At 41.8% G+C, this 25,063-nt stretch overlaps 1 protein-coding gene across 3 annotated transcripts; it reads left to right on the top strand.

Annotated features, from left to right (window-relative positions):
• Positions 1–331: 331 nt before the first annotated feature.
• vaspb (vasodilator stimulated phosphoprotein b) lies at positions 332–25,042 on the top strand. 3 transcript variants are annotated; one of them, XM_084019052.1, is made up of 14 exons: positions 332–491; positions 14,360–14,531; positions 16,737–16,917; positions 17,759–17,825; positions 19,306–19,418; positions 20,235–20,536; positions 21,363–21,487; positions 21,728–21,794; positions 21,952–21,979; positions 22,097–22,136; positions 22,375–22,431; positions 22,979–23,051; positions 23,402–23,459; positions 23,559–25,042. In XM_084019052.1, the coding sequence occupies exons 1-14, from the start codon at positions 487–489 to the stop codon at positions 23,591–23,593; spliced, it is 1,323 nt and encodes a 440-aa protein (XP_083875178.1). In that variant the 5' UTR covers positions 332–486; the 3' UTR covers positions 23,594–25,042. The 3 variants fall into 3 exon arrangements, with proteins under 3 accessions (XP_083875178.1, XP_083875177.1, XP_083875179.1); XM_084019051.1 differs by having other exon boundaries at positions 21,360–21,487; XM_084019053.1 differs by lacking the exon at positions 22,375–22,431 and having other exon boundaries at positions 21,360–21,487.
• The last annotated feature ends 21 nt before the right edge of the window (positions 25,043–25,063 follow it).

Here is a 25,063-nt window from a genome sequence, read left to right as displayed (position 1 = left end):
TCCAGTGAGTTTACACGGACCGACCAACCGAGGGAGCGGCGAGGAGTCGGGCGCAGACACACGGGCTTAATCTCCAGAAACAGCGCTGTAAAGCGGCGTAAAGTGTGACAGGAGAAGCTCCACGGTTCTTGACGCAGCTCGCTTATTCTCGGCTTCGCCTCTTGAGCTGGTAGAAACCAGTGTGGGATAGTGATTGGAGTTGACAAGCCCGCTCCACTACTGTATCTACTTCACCCCCCTTCTTCCTCCTCCTCCTCCTCCTCCTCCTCCTCTCCCGCTCCACACAACCAGGAAATCGTCGAGGTGTGCTTTCCTTTATACCGCTAGTTGCTACCCCGTTTTCGGGTGTAGATGCGCTTTTCCCGCAGATTTTTTCCCGATTTTTTTTATTTCTATTTCACTAGTTTTGACTTTTAATTGCCGGGCACCAGCTCTGAAGTCAACCAAAGTCGCCTACGAGGAGAGGAGCTCCACTCTGGCCGAACAATGAGGTGGGTAAAGCGGCTAAAAAATCCCTTTATCTTCATTGTGTTTTCAAGGCTACATTTTTGTGTGTGTCTGTTTCGCCCACAACGGCCACTGTTTAATCCCCTCCCATGTAACATCTCGTTTATCGCCACACCACTTTGTTTCCAACACGTTAAATCGTGTTTCTCGCTCAGAACTCGAGAGTTTCGGGCTGTTTTTTCCCTCAGTGTCGTTTCGACCAAGTTACAGGGGGGACACGCATGACGCGGTGTAGCAGGTTGTGTGACCTTCTTCTGGTGAATGACTTGATGCTTTTTTGCGTGTCAGAAGGTGTACTGGAAGCTCAGTGTGTGTGTCTGGCTTTCGGGAACATATTCCCCCAGGTTGGAGTTGTTAAGCCGATCAGATGACAATAACATTTTGTGACTTTTGTTTTTGCTACTTTTGGCTGCAGCACTTCAGCATTATTATTGTGCAAAACTACACCATTATCATGCAAAAAAAATTACTCAGATGTCAGAGGTCAGATTTATAGAACATGTGATAGGAATTCAGTGCCTTGCTCAAAGGCACTTCAGCACAGCAGCAGTTTTATGTCACATCCCACATTCCACTGCAATGCATTAAAACATCTACTATTTTTCTCCCTCTGGGAATACAGAGGTTTGCACCAAAAGCTGGTGTCCACAAATTCCACATCCTGTCACGGCCTGTGCACTTGGCAATTACATGCTTTTGAAATCACCGATCCTGGTTTTGGGCTCTTTTTTCTCCCCTTTTTCTTTGCGGAGTATGGCACTCCACTTGAGTCAAGGAACAGCTTTTGTCATTTTGAAAGCTTGGCAGATGCATGTTTAATTCAGGACAGTGAGGTACGGCGGTGCACAGGTGATATATAACCTGTGTGACAAGTTTTTTTTGATCTCATACCGATTGTACTGCTTTCTCTTTTAACAATATATCTCAGTACGGCACATGGGTTGGTCCAGGCTTTGTATTTGTTTAGCACATATTTCTGCAGAGTAACTTTGATTACGGCAGGAACAGGAGGCCCTAAGTCCTGCTACAATCACAGTAATGCATTTAAAACATACGTGTTAACGTACTTTACAAAAGGTGGGTTTAAGCTCGCAAAGCAAAAATAACTAGCATCATTAGGATATTCTGTATTTCTCTTTGATATACCTGCGACAAGTTATATTCAAACACAAATGCGTCGAAATCACCTTGACAACACATTAGTCCTGCCATATGGTGTATATAATAAAAGTATTACACCACTATGGTAATGTGAATTGTTTCACATTGTATTGAATAATCAGGGCTCAACAATAAGCCTTCCCCGGGGCAAGTAAAATGCCACGTCGATCTAGTAAACCTAGCAGCCCGTGTAAAAATGGTAAAAAAAAAAAAAACATTGCCTCCCCAGCGCTGACGAAAGTACCTAAGGTGTGAGCCATATTGTATTGCTATGTTACCATTTTTTCCATTTGTGTTTTTTTTTTAAAGGTGTTCTATAAATAAACTGCACTTGAAACTTGAGCAACCTTTGCTTACATCTCATCTCTGAGAGTTGCTCATGCACGGCATCGGGCACTCAGGAGAAACTGGCGAGGGCTAAAGATTTCAATTATCCTGGAAGCCGGAGTTTAGCTGGGTGGCGTTAAAGAGGATGTGGGCAAAACTCCAACTGTATTGGTTGGTTTGCCACAAGTTTGAGAGCAAGGTGGATAAACATGACAATTAACTCTTAATCATTGTTGTTATTTAATAACCGCTAATAAATAGAGCAATTATATAGTGCCAAGAAAGTCGACTTTTAGCAAGTAGATTTTTGACCCACTTTGACTTCTGCAAGTGGAAAAAAAAACCTTGACCCTTGAAGATAAACAAACTTGCTTAATTGTCATTGCTCCGCTGCACTCAAAAACTACTTCCTCAACCACAAACCACTGCAGCAACTAGACCGCACCAGACACAGATTGTATAACCTAAAGTCAAGAGCGCTTTGTCTTTTATTCACCTTTCATCATGCTAGGTGCTGTACGTCTTACTTTATCTGGATACTGCTCCTGCTGGCCCTCCATTGTGGTCTGAACAGTTGATGTCACCTTGTATATCAGACTGGAATGCAGCCCTGCTCATGTTCATTGTCATTTCTCCCTGTGGTATGTGTATGTTGAACCACAAGTGCAGTCAAACGTTTAACTGTTTGACCCAGTTCAGAAAACAGTTCATTAACGCGTCCTTTAAGCTGCCTCTTACGTTCACAGTCCATAGAAACATCTCCCTATTCCCCTCACACAGCATCTCCACTGACCGAACTTCAGCACATCTGTTGGCTCAAAGCAGATGCTCCCACTGATGCTACGAGCACTGATCAGCATTTCAGACTATCTCATCCTTTTGGTTAGGTGGCACAGGAAGTGCATCCATCTGCATATGATTCACTGTTATTGTCAGAGGTGACTTCTGTCTCCCACCATGACTCACCGACTGGGTCTCTGTGACTAAAAGGATTGTCCCGTTTGGAAACCAGTAGCATGGCTGCCCCAGGCTCAAGAATTAGCGCATGTGACGTGAGCAGACAGGTGTAATGCATCTGCTTACCACACTGTTTGCAATCTTAACAAGTTCTCTCTGCTCAGTTTAGAAGCTTGACATGCCTGGAAGCGATGCCAAGCGGGGCTCCTCCGCTCTTCTCCTTACACTCTTGCATGAGCGTTTTATTGATCAGCCTTGAAAGCAGCCAAATGGCCGCCCTTTTACGTCTCCTTTGTGTCTCGGCTCCAGCCCCTTTTTTTCTGCCTTGGCAGTAACTGGAAAGGAATGCAGCTCTAACAGTGATCTCTGCAGTTATGCTGTCATATCCTCTTCCTCAATTAAAACGTTCAACTTCTTGACCCCATGTCCCAACAGACCAGTAGCTGTTATTTAAGGCATTTAGCAATATTATTATGCGTGTGTGTGTTAGTGTGTGTTGGTGTGTGTGTGTTATTCTCCATGTAAGAATAACGAGATGAAACTTATTGGTGTTGCGATAGCAGCGTGTTAACGCCACGGCGTTGTGTAATGTTCCTGTGTCTGTTGTGTTGAGATGCAAATTTCGTCTTGTCTGTACTTGTTTTTCTAATTCCATCGCACATTTTTGGCATCATTCATTTTTACTTTTGAAGTGTGTTACCAGTGGCAGTGTATAAACAGACTTTAAGCCTGTCTGCAATCAGCGTTACTCCATAAATGTCAAAAATAGAACGTCCACTTAAGTGCCTAACTACAGCAAAACATGGGAACCGTAATAAAACGGCATTGTTCTTGGCCGACACATTTCTGATTCACCTTCTTTTGCAAACTGCATCCGAGTACATGGGAGATATTCTGTGTACCTGAAACGATTGCACTTTCAGTGCAGAACATAGACACTAAAATGTGTTTTTGAACCAAAGACCTCCTCATTCATCCAGACCTCCCTCCGTGCCCGAGAAGCAATAACAATTTGAGGTAATTGGGGTGTGCTTGTGGGAATTCTTATCCATAATGGATTAAGAATTATGGCTTAATTTCATGCATCATAAAGAGTCGTATGTCGATGTCCACTGTACAGTTGGTCTGACGTGTCTAAATGATCAGAAAGCCCATATGCTATATAACTCCACACTGTTATTAAAATTAGCTTGCCTTGTGAGTTTGTCTCCCCGCAACACCCAATCACTGCAACCCCCCCCCCCCCCAACCAATTTACCCCTCTGTGTCCTCCCACCTCTCATAATCATAAATAGGCCACTATGTCGGCCTGCCCCTTGGATTAGACGCTTTGCTACAGGAGTTGCTCAACATACAAAACCTGCTATTGTCTACTTGGCGACAAATCCAGTTTCGTTGGGGGTGGCTGGTGTTTTTCTACTTTAATTGTCCCTCTCTAGGTTATTATGCTCTCTCTGTATGGTATTGTTTCTTCTGTGATCACTTATTTTAAACTTGACCTTTACCCCAACTAGCTTGATAGTCATGCCTCACCCATGTTTTAGTGGTTGTTCACTCAGCTTGGAGTTTTGAAGCTGATGCAGAATCGTTTGTGACAGTCTTCTATCGTGGTACGGTCGATTTTGATATAAAATTGACAACAATTTTGATGATCTATAAATAATTTTAATAATTTGTCAGCCAAACATGACAAAGATTCCCTGGTTCCAGCTTCTCATATGTGAGGATTTGCTGCTTTTCCGTTTTTTTATCTTTTGTAAATTGAATACCTTCCCGTTTTGATTGTTGGTCACACAAAACAAGCAATTTGAAGACCTTACCATGGGCTCCCGGAAATTATAATGGGCATTTTTCACTTTGTGCAATTAATGGATTCATCAAAATACATATTTGATAAATTGGATAATTCAGAAATGAAAACTATTCCCTAAACTCAAAATAAATCGTATTTACCTGACATTTGAATTTTCTGTTAATCCAATATGGCAGTCAATGATATCCAAACTAATCCAAGTGGTCCTCGTTGACAGTTTTATACACCCAGAGATATTAAAGGGATATGCACCTTGTTCTTAATGATATTGAATGAACATGATATCTGACTGTTGACACATCATCTCAGAGAATATATTCTCATTTTGCCTAATCCGAACAAGTAGTTCAGGTCCTAATGGACAGGTTGTTGCTGGTATAGTTTACAAAGATGACTATTCACAGTACTTAAGAGTAACAAACATATTATAAACCTATACAAGTCAGGAGCTGATGCATCTGTCTGCCAAGGTAATTTTCTGTCATCACAAAAGCGCTGGTAGTGGTTAGGAGCAGTTGGCACTATTATAAGGTACGTTGTTGCAGTTTTCAAATAAGTTAACTTTTGGTAAATTGGTTGCATAACACAGAAGGGAAATGAGGTGTAGCATTTTCTTCTTCAGCTAAAACACATTGGTCGCGTCTGGGTGCAATGATAAGTAAGTAATATCGGCACAATTACTTGCTCTGGATGAAGCCAAAGGGAGAGAGGAGACCCCATTGGTCCATGTGTAATAACTTCTCCTCCATTGTTGTTCAGCCCTTGTAGCCTACATGTAGGATGTGACGGTTGGTCTTTTATGGTATTTATACTACCACCTCCTCAGTTATGATAAGACGGCTGAGTAAAAGTGACGTTCATAAAACGCCAAATGTGCAGCACAGAATGGATCAGTGCCTTGTCACACCGCTGGCGTTTGTAGCATAATGCTGGTGCCTTTCTTAGTAGCGTGCTGTTGAAATATGGCTGTTATTGGCCCTGGTTCTCATACCATATTCTGCACAGCTCCCATGATCTCATCCACGCTTGTAGTCATTTTTCAGATGCAATTTTTCAGTCTCTGAGTGGATGATTGGCCTCTGCAGTCAAAACCATCAACAGACATAAATCGCTGAAGAAAACTGAGATGTTTCAGAGGTCTGAAACCAGGATGAGAATAAATGGCCATTAAGATTTCTGTATTTTAGCTTGTATGATTGTATATTTCATTCATTCATCACCGATGTGAAAAGTATGCAGAAGAAACGGCTCTGCAGTATCAGAATTTGGTGAAAGACGCATTTACAAACCCTGTGGTCTCTTTGCATTATCCGGATTGAGTGACCTCATCCCAGCTGATGGAGAATCTGGGTCCGACAACATAGTGAAACCAAAGCTCGTTATGGGCAGAAATGCCATAGTGATATATTGTACGGTCAGCACTGCTAATGGGCACAAAGATATATCGGGTTCATCAGGGGTCCACTCCTTAATGGAGCGTAATGGATGCCAGTTAGTATAAAAACAGCTTTATGCTGTCGGCTATCTTAAACATTACTATCTTTCAATCCTTGAATCTTAACTTCACTTATCTGGGATGATGGTGATTGCTGATACACAAAGGCTGCATTAGACAAAACGGTGTTGAGGAACCCCGGCAGGCGGTTTGCTTGGTAGTTTGCATTATCATTACGCACCACTGCCACTCTGGGTTGTTGTTTATAACTACACAGAAACGGATGGGCTTCTTCTGTTAAAGACTGAACCAGTTTTCGCATCTGATTTTTTTATTTTTTTGTTTTTGTTGCATGATTAGCGATGCACATGATCTTGTTTGCAGAAACATTTTGCTGTCCTGGATGCTGCATGCAAGCTCCCGCTGTGTCTCTTTCTTATCATTCAAGCAGCATTGGGGACTTGATGTTGAGGTCCATTGAGCGGTCAAAAGAGGAATACCCTTTTGTTAAAGAGTCATCTTTTAAAAAACAAGTTAAAGCTCAACTGTCAGTCATGGGTGAATATTAGCCAGAACATTACTTGTGTTGATTTTTGCACTAATTCAGTCAATAACAGGATACATCATAATGTGGATTGGCCAGTTTATACATGTCTATCTATTAGGGCTGGACTATTATGGAAAAAATAATAATCACGATTATTTTGATTGATATTGAAATCACGATCATATAGACGATTATTCATTGATTTCAAAAAAAGTATTTATTGAGCCACCAAAACTCAACTTTAAATATAATTTTAAGAAAAACAACCAGAAGTGATGAACGAATCATAGCAATACCAATGTAAAAACAATAAATAAAAATAAATAATACTCGGCAGCGGAGACTTCTTTTTCAACGTCAACCCCACATTAATCGTACGAAGCAGACAGTGCAACTCTGCTGAAGTGTTTGCGTGATGGCAACACGTACCGCTTGTCCAAAGTCTTGACTGGTGTCTTGAAGCCTGGTTGCTAACTGTACTGATGGGGCACATGTCCTCAGCTAGCATGAACGTCATTGTAAAGCGTATCCTCAATGGAGGATTGGGTGGTGGTGGCTGAAGTTGACGCTCTTGCACTTTTTTTGCGTTTTTTGCTACTTCAATACTTTGTCGTAGACCACATTATGGCTGAACGTTAAATGGTTAAATACATTTGTCGCGTCCTTTGGGGTGCAGACACGACGACGGTATGACAAACTTTGCAAACAATCTCCTTCTGCTCCACATCCGACGTCTCCAAATGACCGAAGGTGTCCTTCCTTTCTTTTCAACTAAAGGCTGATTTTCTGCCATGTTGTCATTAATCGTTTCTCTTCGTTTTCATGATCGTGAGAAGCCGAAATCCTGATCGAAATTAAATTAATTGTCCAGTCCTACTATCTAAGTATTTTCATTGTTTTTGTTTGGGTAGTGCAAAGGATCGGCTGAGGATCGGCTCACTTATAAAGGAACAGGCTACATTTGAAAAAAAAAAGCTCTTCAAGAGCGCTCAAATGCTTTATCACAGTTGGTCTGCCACCCTAAACTTATGCTGATGGAATTCATTTTGCTGGTGTAATGCATTGTATCCAAGTAGCCACTATCTGCAGACTAAGGTCAAAGTCCACTCACTCATGCCACTCATTGTCGGTGGAGAACGTTAAATATGATTAGGCATTGCCTTGATGTGTTTTCTCCTCTTGAGGCTCAGATTTGAGTAGAGACATTTCTTCTGCGTCTGAAGAGTGTACAAGTTGAGAACTGAGAAAGAGGGAGTTTTGTTTTTCTCGAGAAAAGAAGGCCCTTCTCCTCCTTGGCCCAAGTAGAGGAGGATGTGCTCCAACCTGTAAAAGGAATTGAGCTCAGTGAGGAGGAAAGAGGTGAGATGGTTCCAAATATGGGCATTGAGTGTGCTAGTAGTGCCCCCCTCCTGCACACACACACAACCGCCCCACACTGCCTCAGAAGCAGGAAGGAATTCATCTCTACTCTTGAAGTGGTCACACAACAAAATGAAGGTTCTCGGCCAAACGTCTATTCAGCTTTTCCACAATGCTGGGTAAACGATGCCAGGCAAAGGATGAGTCAGTGCTCCAAGAATGCTGAGGGGTTTTCTTAGTAGAGGAGTATCAGCTGAAGCTGTCTGACTCCATTTAAACAAAGATATTGAGAAGAAGAGCTAAAGCACAGCCGAGAAAGCCTGGGTGCCTGTCTCCGTGTGCCGGACTCGTGGAGGCGGAAAGCAGTAGCCTGCAGCAAATGTGTGTTTGTGTCCATTTGTGGGTGTGCTTTAGCCGCATGCTAGGACCTGCGTGAAAAGAAACAGTTATGAGGAGAACGACGAAGAAAGGGGGAGTGAAGTTAGTAGAGGATGGCTATTTGAGGTCTCCTTTTCTAACCTTGGTCCTAAAAGTCACATTTACAGTCATTCAAACCTCAATGTCTTGTTTGTCCCCTGAATTTGTTCTTTAATTTTCTTGTTCTGGGATATGCGTTTTGAAAACCTTTTTGTTTTTTTCACACATGGAAAAATGCTGAATCGTCAGAATAAGCTGCACTTGTGTTTGGATTTCTATTTGGGTTTTGTATTTGGAGAAAAGAAGTTTAATCAATGGGAAGTTTATTCTCTAGTCTGGGCCTCGGGCTAAATATTAACATTTATGGAACAGCTGCACTTTGTAGCTTGAAAGCTTATCTTATACCTACTTTTATGGTCATGATAGTCACTGAATATTGACGTGAGAAACAAACAAGTTCCATGAGATGTATGTTGTTCAGAGAGGATGGTTTCAGTCATGTGGGCCCAGCTGAACATCACTGACAGCCGTTTACATGGCCCGAGGGTGGTTTGAGGACAGTGTACTGTCGGATGAACAGCGGCCAGCGTCAACAGGCTATTGTGTGGGCTTTCCATGTCCGAGTCAGCATCAGAGGTCAAGTACTTTACCACCATCATGACCTCAGTCCAGGGTGTGCACAATGAGGCAGCAAAACCCTTTTTTCAAAGGAAAGATTAGTCTTTTGCAACATGGAAATAATTAACAAGCAAATGTTCTGATGCCTCTACTTGATGAATGGTGCTGCCTGGGTTTCATTATATTGGCACATGTTGTGTTTTCCCATGTTGCCTCTTTGCAGAAAGAAAAGGAAGTGTAAAATGTGACTTGTTTCTTGTCAGCAATGGTCCTGTGGTGGAAAGGGAAAGTCTCTCACATTGTTCTTCTACACATTATTAAGAGGCATTTAATGTGATGCCTTTTTTGACTATCATCAGTAAATTGTAGTCTCCATTTTAACATCAGGCTGTGAAGCAAAGGGAGGAAGTGGTTTGTTTAAAAACGGACACTATTAAGTGACTTATTGTCAGTCCCTGTCTGGTTTAAATGTGACGTTTAACTGTAGGGGAAGAAGAAAACGATCTGATGAGTCAACCTTGTCATCTATGTTACAGCACAGTCACCTCAGGTTTATTCTTTATTTATTACACCTGTTTCTCAACTCATGTTTCATATTTTCAGTGTCTGTCATTCCCTGATGAAAGCTGTGAGGAAACCTATTGATTAGACATTACACTGCCTGGATATTATTGTCAGCTTGTCAAGTGTATGAGTTACTCCTGCTGTTTCAGTTATCCCTGATGCCTTTTTATTTAGAAAGACACGTATTCCTGGAGGCAAGACTAACTCAAAAAGCCTGGATTTCATGAAAAATTGTATTTGACTGTAGTTGTGAGGACAAAAAAAGGCTTTCATGCTGTGTTATTATAAACTCCTGGAGGAGAAAGAAGCCTGATGTATTAGGAAGGACAGTGAGCCAGAAATGGACGCAGAGACAAATGGTATTACTCTACTTAGTGTCTAGACAAGCACATGTAGCTTCAGCGTGTCTTCAGGGCCGATGACTGAGTATCATGTGTGCTATTTTGCTCAGTAAACAGTCTCATGATTCATCAAATGAATGTACTGCTTATAGATTCCGTTACATTCCATTTCTTCTTAGCCCCGCACCAAATATAAATGAACTGCAATATTATGTCATATTGATCGTCTCCGCGTGAATGCCACCAAAGGTGTGTGTGTCCCTTGGCAGATATTTGCTTCTTGGTTAAATAAGTTGATGCAGAGTGGTGAAGGAAGTAGACGAGTGGAGTGGCGGAGCAGCGTGGTGGGAGTGTCAGGTAAATGGAGGAGGAGGGAAGAGCCACTGGGCTTGACTGTACTTGCCAGCACATTTGGGGAAAAGCTCCGAGAGCACAGCCTTATACAGACATTTCTAAGAGAGCATGGCCCTGGCTGTGCACTGCAGTTTCCTGTTAACCCCTCACGGACCGAGAAACCACGGAGGGATGTGGCACTCACTGTGGCTGTAATAATGACAGACGGGGTGCAGCTTTTAATTGTTTTTTTTACATGCAATTTTAATTCTCATCCCGGTTATCCTTTTCTGTGCTGAAATCCTCAGTTTTATTAAGCAAGTGCCTTGCTACCAGCTGTTTGATGGCTCAAATCCCTCCCAGTTAGCTTAAGAGAAAACCTATTAAGCTAACTAAGTGACCAGCTGAATTAGCTCCACGGCCAGCGTCGGTGTCTTCACAAGTGAGTTGGTGGTCTTCATCTGAGGAAGGACAGGAATAGATATTTTATAACCACGCCTGCGAGTCCTCTGCAGTCATGTTATACCCAGTGGACCAGGTAAACACACGTGCCAGCAGGTTGACAGGTACGAGGGTGTGTGCGCGAGTCCGCGTCTTTCTGTGCGTGTGCCACTCACGCTTTTAGCGCTTCGGTGTCCGTAGTTCCATCAATAATGCATCTGCTCACTCTCGGTCTCACTCCAGAGCCCTAGCTTTTTCTACCATTAAATATGTATCCATTTCCCAGTCTGAAGTCTGTCCCCTCCCAGTTCCCATAAGCCCTTCGCACCGTGCATCAAAAGCATGCTTGATGCCGATGAGATCAGAGAACGCTGCAGTATTCATCCATCCAACCAGAGATGGCTTTAACCTCTTCCAAGTGACCGATAGGTGTTGATGGTGGGTATAAGGCCACTGTCAACGTTGGAGTCCCCTGTGCATTTTCTTCTGTGCAAAAATACCTTCTTTATTCGTTGTTGTCAAAGTAGTTATTTGAGTATGTTAGTTTCTTATGAGGACCCTTTAATTTTAAGAATAGATAATAAAACCACACATCCAAAATATTGACTTCAACAACACATAGGCATGTCACTTTGACAGACCATGCCAAACTCCGAGTCAAAGATCATAATTTTTGTAACTGATTACAAAATGCAGTTGAGTGTTGTTGTTGTTGTTTTAATAATAATATTTTTGCACACCATAGGGCTTTAGACTGCAAACACAGAGTTACAAAAGGCCTATAATGATATATTCTCATAAACGGTCCCCTAAAATATTTTTTTTTCTCATAATTTAAAACAGATATTTAACAAGTGGGACATTTTGCATATGAAAATACCCTTATCAGTGCTGTTTGGCAGAGACCATATGCACTGGCACAGTTTTCTAAGTGATCTCATACATATCCTTGCCATTTCTGTAATGTTTGATGTCTGATGTTTCTTTTCATCCGCCAACGTATATGCAGATGCAATGCATATCTACAATAGTCTATAGATAGTATATCAAATGAACCTCTCCTACCTCCAGGCATTTTCATTCCACATCACGCCATTATCTGTATTTACACATTTTTATCCTTTTTCCACTTGGATCTACTAACATTATCAAAGGTTAGACCCCGCCTCATTACAAGGCTGGTGACACACAGGTCTTGACATCAACGCTTGTCCTGGGCAAATCGAATGCCTCATGGAGTTGTCCGACTTGAGAAAGTGTAAAATACATTTTATAAAATGGCTTCCATACATTGTAGTTGCCGATAATGCTGCATTATCAACAACAAATCTGTGTTGAAGTCAGCAGAAGGAGAGCTAGCTAAGCTTAGCTGTTAGCAGCTGGTGGGCAGCACTGTCCTGCTTGTTCAAATAATGCAGCTAATAGCTAAAGTTAACAGAGGTTGCATTGAATTACATTATAATGTGTTCCAGAGACAATCGAAAGACTTGAGACAGTTTTTATCTTTGTTGTTGTTGTTTTTGTTGATTTTAAAATGATGAGCGATGTAAAAAATCACTTTCTATCAATGGAGTCCTGTGGCTTTGAGGAGAGCATATTAATTGTGTGTTTAGTGCATCAATTCATTGTAATAATCAATAATTAATAATTGTTTAAATAAGCCTAGAGTTTGGGATTTCTGGCAAGTAAAACACATCCACATTTAGATTTCTGTTGATCATTTAAAAACAACTAATTATATATAATATTTTTTATATAAAAAAAAAAGCAAAGAAATCGTGTTCATCTTTCTAGCAACAGGTTGCCAAAAAGCAAAGAGGAGAAAAAGTCACTAAGACAAATTGGACTAACTGACTAACTGATGGTGGCACAATTATAAGATGCATGCCAAATAACACAATTACAGGAAGGTGTTTTGAAGTTTATATAAAACACCTTTCCTATGATTGAAAGCAACCCCTATATGATGTGTTGTGAAATGTTGACTAATATAACATATATATATATATGACTAAATACTAAAAAAATGTGTGTGTCAGTGTATATATTGATTGTTCAGGCTGAAGCAGTCCTTATTTGGCGGTGTTGGCAGCCGGAAGTGGGTTGTGGCTTTGGTACTGTGTCACAGGAAGTAGCAGATTGTATCACGGGCGGGACAGATGGAGGGAGAGGGGGAGAGGTGGAAGACATGGATTATGGGACTGTGGAGAGAGAGAGAGCACAGAAGGGGGGGGGGGGGGGGGGGGCAAATAAGGAGAGGAGGGGGAGGAATGGTAAAAAAAAAATTGGAATTGACAGTCGGCCACCTTTGTTCCTCTGTGACCCGCTGTACTTGTTTCAGCTTGTTTACAACAAGTACAGCCTATATTTGCTGTGCTGTTAAATTGTGGTAATCTATTCTACAATAAACAATTTCATTATCTTAAGGTCTCAGTGTCTGAAATGAAAACACACATTTATGCACACACTACCTAGACATGCTTATGTGCAAGCATTCCTGGTCGTATTGTAACTTGTTTGCATTCTGCCCACACGGAACTAAAAGTAAATGTTTTGCCGCTGATCTCACAGCACATGTTTCCTTGTGACGTGTGTGGAGGTGGAGTTTGATGTAGAGCAGGTGGAAGATTCCAGAGCGTCGTCTCTTTGGCAGAGCGCCACACAACTTCCCGTCTTTGTCAGTCTCCATTGTCGTCTCGCCTCCCATGTTGTTTGGCATCAAACTAATCTCTTCTTTCACCTACACCTTCCTCCATTCCATCCACTTAGTATTTCACTTTGTTTTGCCACATAGGTTGGGTAAGGGTAGGTCCAGCAGGTCCTAATCTTTGATCTCTAGTTGTCTTTGACTGACACCTTGCAATACAGACACTGTAAGAATTTCACAAACTCCACTATCGGCAACACTCAACAACTAAACAAATACTCTCTGATCCATCACGCCTGCGAGAACTGTCTGTCGTCTCTAAAATTGTCTTTTTGGAACTTTTTGTCCATCTGATGTCTCTCTGTGTTTGCTTTTGCCCTTCCAGCTGGTAGCACACACTACAAACCATAATTTAATAGCATTTCACACTGGTAAAATAATATTAACTTGTGGTCTTTAGTCCACATTAAAGATAAATACATTTTACACTTTGACAGCTGAGTGTGCACTTCAAGCATTACCATAAATCTTAGTTTAATTTTTGTGGCTATAGTTTTTTTGCAGTTGCCAGTATTTTCTGCTCCGACATTCATGCTTTGCACAAAAGCATCTTTGTCTTCTTCATGGCTAATATAGATGTTCATGCTTGGACAAGCGCAGCATATGATGCACCTCTTGGATACAATGACATTTATCCTGTAATGTTTTTAGTCCTAATCGTGAATCTCGGATGCTGCTACATTTTTGAAAAAATAACATCTCACATTTACTGACTGCATCCAAAGGGAGATTTTTCATTGTGACCTTCATACGCTTAAAAACTCAACTTAAATGAATGTATTTTCTCAATTATAATTAATGGTCTCTTTCTGTCTTGCTTTCTGTCTTTCAGTGAGTCGAGTATTTGCCAGGCTCGGGCCACTGTGATGATCTATGATGATGGCAATAAGAAGTGGCTGCCAGCAGGCCCTGGAACCCAGGCCTTCAGCAGAGTCCAGATCTATCACAACCCTTCCACCAATGCCTTCAGGATAGTGGGACGCAAGATGCAGGCGGACCAGCAGGTACATCTGCTAGCTTTTCGGCCTGGCTGTGTGTGTGTTGCGTATGTTTGGGAGTGTGTATATTACTTTGTCACAGGAAGGATGAGTGGAAGTAGTTTTGTGTGTGTAAGTAGGCAAGTAAGTGAGAGACGGTTTATCTTTATATCTTCCCTTTCATTCATATTATTGCCATGTATCGTTATCGTATGCCACACCCTAGATCTGAATGATCACATAAAGGAAACGTACTGTTTATACAATGATCATTTTACCAGCCTGGCTCTTAAAACTGACAAAAACGGGAGCCCCACAGGTATACTTAACAAATACAGTGATTTATTAACCCAAAAGTAAGTCACAATTAGTTAAAGAAATGGGAGGAATCTGTGATGCCAGTAGTCTAGGGTGGATACATGCATGCTGCATGGGGGTCCCATGCTTCTGATTTCTCTCCAATCAGAACTCTCCAATCAGGGTCTGAAGCCCTGGAGATAGAATGCACAGACACAACAGAGGATCCAAATTCTGCCACATCAGCAATACCTAAGAAGACATTATCGTCAGTCACTTCATGATTTTATTACTTATTTTAAGGGCAATCATTTCGTCAATTATTTACTGCCTTATATGATAACCTGAACTGTGAACCGGCGAGGCAGACGTGCAGACATTTAATGTTACGTACCTCCAGCTCCAATATTAGAAAAAAGGGATGATCTACAAAATGATTACATCAGAGTTCAGTTTCAACAGAGTACATTACATACTGGTGTATATATAATTTGATTGTAAATCTTAATGCTATGAGAGTGAGAGACTTTGTTTGTCTTGTCGGTCGCAGTAGTTACTCTGTGTTTTTGTGCCATGGGAACAAACGTTTTCAGAACAATTCTGCAAATGCTTGATAGGAGAAGAGAGAAGCTGGAATGATACGAAACTTACAGATGAGCTTCATTTAATAGCGTTTACTAAGCTTGTGTTTTTCTATGACGGTACTGTTCTGTATAAAAACAAACGTTTTATTGCTCAGCCACTCGATACAGATTTTGTTTCTTGGTAAGCCTTAAATTAGCCATGATCTTAAGCATGGACTCGTCAAGTGTTGGGTCTTTTCCTTATTTATGTAATTAATGATTAACCCGGCAGAGAAAACACATTAATATACTCTGACCTAAATGTGAATGTGTTCATTTTGAGACTGTCTTCAAACCGAACAGTCTACAGGCATGTTGGAAAAGGGAGAAGGTTTCCTTGTGGTTATCACCAGATTATGACTCACCAGATATGGCCTGATTAAAGGTGAGCAGATTCCAAGTTAAAAAGCTGGGTAAACTGAGTTTGGTCTATCTTTGACTGCACTACCTCCGCGTCTCTCCTTCTTTAAACATTCAGGACTCCAAAGTGTTCCCCAGAGACTGGCCTTAAAGTGGATGATGTTTCCTGAGATAGCTAGCCTGTTCAACCATTTCCTGTTACAGTTTAGGAAGAAACCTGATACCCAATAAGGACTCTATATTTGTGTCTGATGGGGGCATGCAACTTGGATTAGGAGGTTACTGGATGAGCGCGCAGAGGAGCTAAAGAGAGAGAACATAGAGCTGCACTCTCATACTGTCTGCATATAGAGCAAGTTTTCGTTTTTATACTTGTTTTTTCGATTTGTTTCATGCATTCTCCTTCTTATTGTTTGATTAAACGACATTGGAAGTGGAACCATGGTTTTATTGTTTTTATACAGGCCTTTAAACATGCTTTCTTTCACATTTTTTTTTTTTTTTAAGTTTCTGGTCATCCTCGCTCCATTCCTCTGGCCTTGTTTGCCATTTGATAGCATTGTGGAGAGTTTAGGAATGCCACACTGTCTGCAATGGCAGCTGAACTTGCTAACCTCTCTTTTCAGTGAATGTTGCTTGCTATGATATTCACTCTGACAGGGTCTCCTCTCCTCCTCTCTGCCCTGTGGAATCCAGAGGCTGTTAAACAAATAGTGAAATGGCCAGTCAGCACATTCAGGCAATGCTCAAACCCACAAAATGTTTTCTCTCCTGGATCATAGGCTCCACGCCACCTGCTGGCTGGAATATAAACCAGGATAATCCAACAAAAATAAAACCGACAATAGAATTTTAAGCATGGGAAGGGATGGGAAATAGTTTGTATTTAATTGCTTTTCCATTGCTACAAAAAGGATCCCTGAATAAATCATCTGTCCTCTTCCCTCCCAAGGTGGTTATAAACTGTCCAATCGTGAAAGGTCTCAAGTATAACCAGGCCACACCCAATTTCCACCAGTGGCGGGATGCTCGGCAGGTGTGGGGGCTCAACTTTGGCAGCAAAGAGGATGCTACTCTATTTGCCAATGGCATGGCTCATGCTCTGGATGTGCTTAACTCATTGGCAGACGCAGGTAAATTATGTAAATGAAATAATGAGACCAAGTGATATTGTCACATTTTCAAAACGTTAGGCAACAAAGAACATGTTCAGGTTCTAATCCAATGGCAAATAAAACAGTACCAGGATTGAAAAAGTGATATCTTTTTTTATTATGTTGTCAAAACTTCCATCATCCATAATCTTGTTGATACTCTGCCATAATCCATGTCTCAGATATTGGAACCTTAAGCCAATGTTTTCTGCAGAATTTCACTCTTTTTCTTTTGTGCAAAAAACATGGTTAGACATGGTATGCTATTTGGTGTAGTTTATCTGCTTTACTCTGAGTCTTTTTGTCTGTTTACACCAGCTGACTTACGAGATTAAATTTGATGCTTTGCTTGTCGGGCTGTTGAACTATGAAGAAATGGGGGGGGAAATGGTGCGCTGTAAGAGCTCTGGTACAGTGTGACAAACCTAGTGCAATTAATGACCATAAAAGGCTTTAAAGGTACACCACCCTGTTTGGTCCCTCTGTCACATCATGGCTGTCTACACGGTCCTCAGACTTTGCACACTTAACTGCATGGGTAGAAAAGGTGTGTACAGAAATAAAAGCACAGTTGGATTCAATTCAATGACATTTTATTTATAGTGTCGTACAACAACACAAGTCATCTCAGGACACATTGAGCAGAACACACTCATGAAGTCCCAACATCACCCAGGAGCAAGCATTACAGCGCGACAGTGGCGAGAATTTTTTTTTAGAAATTATGAATTATTTAAGAGTGTTTAAAACCATTCACAGAAATGTTCCATAATCCTTTTTCATTTACATTAAGAATGTTTTGTGTTGTGTATTTGGGCAGGCTATGCAACCCTCCCCCGACCGGTTTCAAATGGACCTACACCAGAAGAGCTGGAACAACAGCGAAGGTACCTTCAGGCTTCCTTTAAGTAGAACCTACCTTCATTTTACTGTGTTCATTTTAATACACCACCAGACACGTTTCATTTGGGAACCCTCTTGGATGTCTTCTGGGTCCGATTCTGCAAAAACAATATGATGAATCCAGCTGTTAACCATGACAACATTATCAGTTGTCAGACCGCGAGTTCATCGGGGTCTGTAGGCTGGATTCAGCCACTGATGTTTGATCAATTTGTTTAAAAAGCAGATTACCATTGGATGCAAGTTGTTTTACCATGTGGAAAAGTTGGCTGTGATTTCAGGCCATGTGAAGTGTATGTCTCTTAACAGAAGCAAACTATTCTCTGTGTTTCATTGCATAACAATCAATAGCAAGTCAAGCTGTCTTGGCTTTGCGATCATCCTGTTGGCACGGCATTACACACACACACACACACACATACAGAGGATTTGATGGTATTAGCTTGACAGTGCTAAACCCTCCGTCAGCCCCTGTAGGTTAAAGGTTAAAAAGACAGCAAGGGGGACACGTCTCACATCAACCCCACCATCTCTCCATCCATCTATCTTTTTCTCCCACGAGACCCGTCGTGGAGTCACTGTGCACACCGAGGCATTAACCTTTAAATCTCATTTGGACTAAAAGGTAATGTGTTGCACTGCAGGGGAGGTTTTGTGATTGGCTAGAGGGCCTGTATGTCAAGTTACTAGCTTTCCCAGTGCCTAATGACATGTCTGAAGCTAAGGGAGCCTTTAAACCCTTTGAAATCCAGCATGGATGCAGGTGTTGGTGGGTATAATTTGCATTAATGCCTGTAGGTCAGATGAACATAGAGTCACAACATTATCACCAGTATCAAGTAGTTGTAAAAAAAGAAATCTAATAAAATCAGTAAAACATAAGGATGTCATCTCCCTTCCCCCCTTTCCTGGGCACTCAGCCTAAGTGGATCAGCTGTGCTTTAAATCACAGTGACTTTCACTTTGTGTGTGTGTGTTCATGTGTGTGTACATGCTTGTGTGTGGAGCTGTGATTTTTTTTTTGTTCATTGTATGTGTGCTGTTCCGTACACATCTGCTATGAGTGGCAGATGTGATGAGGGAGAGGGGAGGGAGCACTAGTGAACGGAGGCAGCTCGAATTAGGCCAACATGTCCAGCTGTGGACTTTTCAGTGGAAGGCTAATCAGAAGCTATGAAAGCCACCTCTCATGCTTTTACAGAAGCCATCATCAGAACCAAACGCTATATTTAGATAGAATTGTTTGAAAACAATGGACGCTGCATAAATAATCTGCACACATATATTGAACAGTTGGCACTACCCATCATGCCCCGTTTGCTCTCACCATCTGCTTTATCTTGTGGTTAGCCTGTCTAATCATAACACCCAAATTACATATAACGTTCTGCTTAATGTATCTGTCCTGTTCATCCACTGATTTATTTTCTTTACATATACATGGATTTGTTTACTTGTTCATAGGTTGGAGCAGCAGAGACTGGAGCAGCAAGAACGAGAGCGACAGGAGAGAGAAAGACAGGAGCGGGAGCGTCAGGAAAGAGAACGATTGGAGAGAGAACGACAAGCTGCTGCAGGTCAGGAAACGCCTGGGCTCGTCGACATCAGTCTGCATTTTCAATTAAATTCAATTAAATTGTATTTAAAGTGTCATATCACAACAGCAGTTATCTCAGGACACTTTACACATAGAACACGCTCAGGATTTTCAGAGTCAATGCATTTTCTAAGTCCCAACATCACCCAGGAGCAAGCATTACAGCGACAGTCGTGAGAAAAAACTGCCTTCACAGGCTTATAGGCATTTGATGTTGGTAGTAGTGTAGTAGTATCAACAGTAATTTAGCTATACACGGCTATCACCATTTCTTAAGGCCCCCCCACACACTGCCATAACAATGATGTTACAGGCCCCTTGCATACTATGCATCTAATAAACTCTTTGTCACCTACCTGTGTCAGACTGTATGATATAAATTCTGAACCTAGTGATTAATAGTCCTGCAAATTAAATAAAAAAATATACTCAAGCAGAGACGCATTATCGACAATAACAAAAACAAGCTTTGATTTGAACGTCATCTAAAAATGTTGTGCTTGCAAGTGTATTCTGCATCGTTTCCTGACGGGTTGTAGCAGCTTAGTAGTTGTATTTTGACAATTTGGCCCAGAATTTCTGACACAATTTTGACAGAGTGTCGTCTTTTTGCACCAGAACTCATAATCAGAATCACTGTTTTGGATTGTAGAGTCGACCTTTTGTAGACTATTTCACCACCTTTCTCCCAAGATTGCCAACTGTCTAGGACTTTACTCACAGAATCATTGGCACACTGTTGTTGCTGAATAGTTTGGGAATCGTTTCTGATGATTTCTCATTCTGTTTTTTTTAGTCCCTATTCCTCCACCTCCACCAATGGTCTCTGGAGGCCCCGCTCCTCCCCCACCCCCTCCTCCACCCCCTGGCCCTCCTCCGAGTGCTGGCATCCCTCCCCCACCGGGACCACCTCCACCAGCTCCACAAGCTCCACCAGCTCCGCCCCTGCCCCCCCTAGGAGGTGAAGGAGGTGGCAGTGGTGGTGGAGGAAGTAGCAGTGGCGGTAGCGGCGGCAGTGGAGGTGGAGGTGGAGGTGGAACTGGAGGAGGAGATTTAGCATCTGCCATTGCAGGAGCTAAACTCCGCAAAGTATCCAAGGTGAGTACGTAGGAAACTGTTATAGACTAGTGGATTTTATGTTACTTTGGAACTGCTTTTGAAGGCAAGGTAAACATCCATTATGTCGGGGGCTATTATCCAAAATGAGGGGCTGGAAAAATATGGCTTGAAAATGATGAGCATCACATTAATAGCTACAGATACTGCAAAACACTACAATGGCATATGAGTCATTGTCTTTATTTTTTCAAGTAAAATAGTGATAGGTTTACTCAAATTGCAATAACTTAACAGTTCAGGTTTAAAAAAAATAAAATAAAAATACAGGTAGAAATAGGTTAACTCAGAGTTCGAAAGCCTCCAAGTGTTAACTGGCGCACTCACACCAGGGCCATCCCATCCGTACCAAGCCTCGGCACGATTGCCCCCCCCCCACAGGGGGTCCCCAGCCGGTTTGCACTCACACGCCCGATTGCCTGTTGTATATACGTCATCACGTCGTAATACGACACGCGCAAGAGAGAACATGACTGAAACTTTACAGACAAGTCCGTCTGCAAAATACAGTGTTTTCAGTGTCAATCTTCCACCTGGTGAGGATTGTTGTGGCCCAAGCCTTGCGGAGCAATTCTACACTGTGCTGTGGGGAAATGAGAGAGGGCAGCTCATATCGGCCACTATACGGCAGCCCTGCATCATGTGCTTCTCTTAACGGTTTTCTGCTGCTGTATTGATCCAACCTCACCGTGGTTCCTGCTTGCATAGCTTGATACCTGCATCCATCAGTGTTTATTGAGTCATCATGCCCACACAATGTCTGCTGAACCCTTCTGTGATTTTTTTGGGTATTTGCTGCCCTCAGCAGGACGGAGCCTCTGCAAATCCAATAGGCAGAGCTGACTCTAGCCGCAGCAGCAACTCCTCTATTGGAGGAGGAGGAGGAGGAGGAGGTGGTCTGATGGGTGAAATGAGTGCCATCTTGGCACGAAGGTGGGTGACATCACACGTTTCAAGTCAAATAAAATATACAATGCCCGCACTCAATTAAACAATTAGGCTTACTTACTACCTACTTGCTATTTCAGGTTTTGTATGAAATTGTTTTTTAATTAATTTATGCGCTTTCTTCTTTGCCTGATATACTGTATATATATAGTGCAAGACTTTGAAGTCCTTGTCTGTTTAAGTGTACGTGGGATAACGTACTAAAGTGATTCCTCTTTACATCAGGAGAAAAGCTGCAGACACTGGAGATAAACCCCCCGGAGAGAAACCCCCGGTGAAGCCACAAGATAATGTAAGTCTGCTTTGTGTCACATTTCTTTTTTGGTATTGCTGCAAAGAATATGAAACAAATGTCTTAATATGTGGGCTGACATTGTAGGTGATGGGTATTTATAAAATAGAAGCAGGTGGACGATGACTCACACAAGGTTTCTGTGTTTTCCCTACAGGAGGATTCAGAGCCTCAAGGTCAAAGCGGTGAGAACTGAACTCTTATCTGTTGCCGCCTACATTAATTCTGTTGTTGATTTTTACGTAGTACAAAGTGAATGTCAACAATTCATATATTTTTTTAATATACATTTTACTTCTCAGACACCCTGAGAAGACCGTGGGAAAAATCGTCTATGACCAGGTAATCCAGCATTCCGTTATTTCCATGCAGCCGTCGTCATTAAACCTGTTACCCCCCCCAGGTGTTAGGTGTCTCGTGTTTAAACTCACCCTAACCGTAGTCCTCCATCAGCTCCAGTCTGGTTGTGTGAACATGTGTGCATGTTTGTTTGCCTGTGACCAAGAGTGCTGTTGCGTATGTGTGTGTGAATGTCTTCCATTTCCATTCTAAGAACAGGGTGTGTGTCTCTCACTAACAGGAATAACTCCATCGCCAAGAGCATGGACTCCACCCCCTCATTGTCCCAAGGTTCCAGGTATACATGCTGCCCTGTGCACTCATGACCTTAGTTCCCCTTGCTTTTCTTTTCTCTTCAGGTTAGCACAGCACCACTGCAACTTATGTACTGGGGTAGCGTATGTTACAGTTGATAGCAGCACCATCTAATGGATCAGAAAATGCCATGCACGCAAGGGACTTGTAGGTGTGGCAGCTGACTGTGTTACCTATGAAAATTGAACCTGACGGGGTGTTCAATGCTTATTTTTCCCATATCACTTCTGAGCACTGGACTCGATGCTGGTAAACTTTACGTCCGCTTTATATCGGTGGCATACATTTCTGAATTGACATAAATTCAGAGAGGTAATGATCTTAGATTAACCCTCGTTGCATCTTTTGGGTGTGAGGAAATGTCAGCAACTTTCTATTCACCATTCTTTCATCCCTCTGGTGCTGCTACTAGTGCTCGATTGACAGTCGGCCTGTCAATACAGTGCTTTGGCCTCCTTTTTTTTTTTTTTTTTGCTGAAAGAAAAAAATAAATATGTCTCTGTATTTCTCCATTTCTTGTCTTGTTACAGGCCGAAGCCTGCGGGCAACAACAGTAACGATGCAGGTGGAATGGATGACTCGGATTTAGAGAAAATGAAACAGGTGAATTTCTCGTCAACCCAGCAACATCAGTTCTTAACCAAAAAAAACCTGAATGAGTGAGATTTCATGCACTTACAGTCTGTTTTCGTGAGCAAACCTGATTTTGTTGGCTTTATGGTCACTGCAGTCACTAACACAGTGTCTTCCATCCCAATAAGAACACCATGTTTCCAAAATAAGGTCAGGGGTAGGGGACAAATCAGATTACACGCCAACTGTATGTATACATGGGTTTACAGTAACCAGGTTACCAGAATAAATCTGGTTTCTCAGAGAAACCTGGTTACTAGTATTATGAGTGTTTTAATTACTGTGCCATAAACAACACACTTTTTATCAATATTCTGCAGGAGATCCTGGAGGAGGTGCGGAAAGAACTACAAAAAGTAAAGGAGGAAATTATTGGAGGTAAGATGTCTTTGTACTTAAAATACCAGACATTTGAGTTATTCTCTGTACTGAGTGTAACGGGTACGTAATGCTCGTTTCTCCTCTTTCCTTCCACAGCCTTCATTCAGGAGTTGCAAAAGAGAAGCACATAGTTCTGCTAAGCGTCAGGTGTAAAAGAGGGATGTGATAGATGGAGGTGGTTGAGGACCATTGGGAACTCTCCTCCACTGTACCCTCCCATGTAGCCCAGGGATTTCTCTTTTTCCTCCTACACATTTTCTCTTTTCTCTCTCTCTTCCAAAAAAAAAAAAGACATGTGAGCATACTTGCTTATGTGTACATCATGCATACTCACTTCATGTAAATGGTAACCCAGGGAACCTCCTCATGCCATCCGGCACTTTTGGTGAACACTCTTAATATTTGCGGCAGTGATCCCATCCATCCCATCTCTCCCCTGTTAGTTCATCCCGTCCCCTTGTGTCCTCTGTGTTTCTGTTCATTTGAACCAATTCAGAGCACATAGCTACAGCCACAGTTGCTCTTCCAATTCATCATCTTGTACACTCATCATAACCCTCTTTTCTGCAGAAATCCTGCTACTTGTGTCTTCTCCCTTCTGCTATCAGAGGCACCATTTACTGATAGAGCAGTCTTCAGTATTCAGGGACAGTGTATTAGTCACATTTTTACTGTAATAGCAAGATGCTGGGATCCATTTTCTCTCTTTCTTCGTTGGCAAACAATTGTTCAACCTCAAACACTACTACAGATAGTTAAGTTCGGACATCTGCTAGTCTGTTATTGTCTCTAATGGTAGTTGGAGGTGGAAAAAACAATAACAATCGAGGATGGATCTGAGACCCCAACTCCCTGACTACTGCAGCATCGCTCCGTCAAGTGGACTTTCTGCTCTCCAGCAATGGCTGAGAACTAAAACAGCACAATACAAGTCTTTTGCTGCTGCAAGATGGAGAAGTTGGAGGAAGAGGAGACAAGCAGAGGGAAACTGATGGACAACCTGAGTGCCGTGAAAGAGGAGTGTGTTGTAGTTTTATGATGTGTGAGAAATGTATTCTCTTTGCATTGCACTTGTTCAAGAGGAAGTGTGTCTGTGTGCCACACTGCCTTGACAGACTATTCCCTCTCACTCAAAATGAGATATTTGTTGGCCAGTGCAGTGGTCCTACACTGTGCTTCCGCTAGTTATTTTTCTTCCATTCTAGCTATGTTTTCTAACTTTGAAACATGAAAAATGGCCATGATGAGGTCAAATAATTTGGCCATGACCAACTGCCTTGAGAATAAATATATAAATATATATATATATGGAAAAATATATATTTGTTTTGAGGGAAATGTTAGCAAAAATGAAATGGAGTTTCTATTTTAATTGAAATGACTGGTGAATGGGGATTTTTGTTTCTTTTCTTTTTTTTTTCTTTTCAATGATTGTTTTCTTATGAAATGTTATTTTGGGTTTACTGTTTCTTTTTTCTAATAGAGTCTAGGCTTTTTACACTGAAATATTAAGAAAACAGCTTAGAGACACTGGATTAGAAATGCCTTTATAGTCGAATACAGCTGCTTCTTGAAATGCATTATTTTGTCTCGAGTCATCT

The sequence above is a fragment of the Eutrigla gurnardus genome (genome assembly GCF_963514095.1).
Source record: "Eutrigla gurnardus genome assembly, chromosome: 10".
Lineage (NCBI taxonomy): Eukaryota > Metazoa > Chordata > Actinopteri > Perciformes > Triglidae > Eutrigla > Eutrigla gurnardus.
Note: the sequence above shows the minus strand (reverse complement) of the source record. Positions and strands in the feature narration are given on the sequence as shown.

Excerpts from the sequence above, each read along its gene's own strand:
- vaspb (XM_084019051.1), top strand. Across the intron at positions 17,826-19,305 it reads GAGCTGGAACAACAGCGAAG|GTTGGAGCAGCAGAGACTGG; the intron begins GTACCTTCAGGC and ends ACTTGTTCATAG. Across the intron at positions 19,419-20,234 it reads AGAACGACAAGCTGCTGCAG|TCCCTATTCCTCCACCTCCA; the intron begins GTCAGGAAACGC and ends TGTTTTTTTTAG.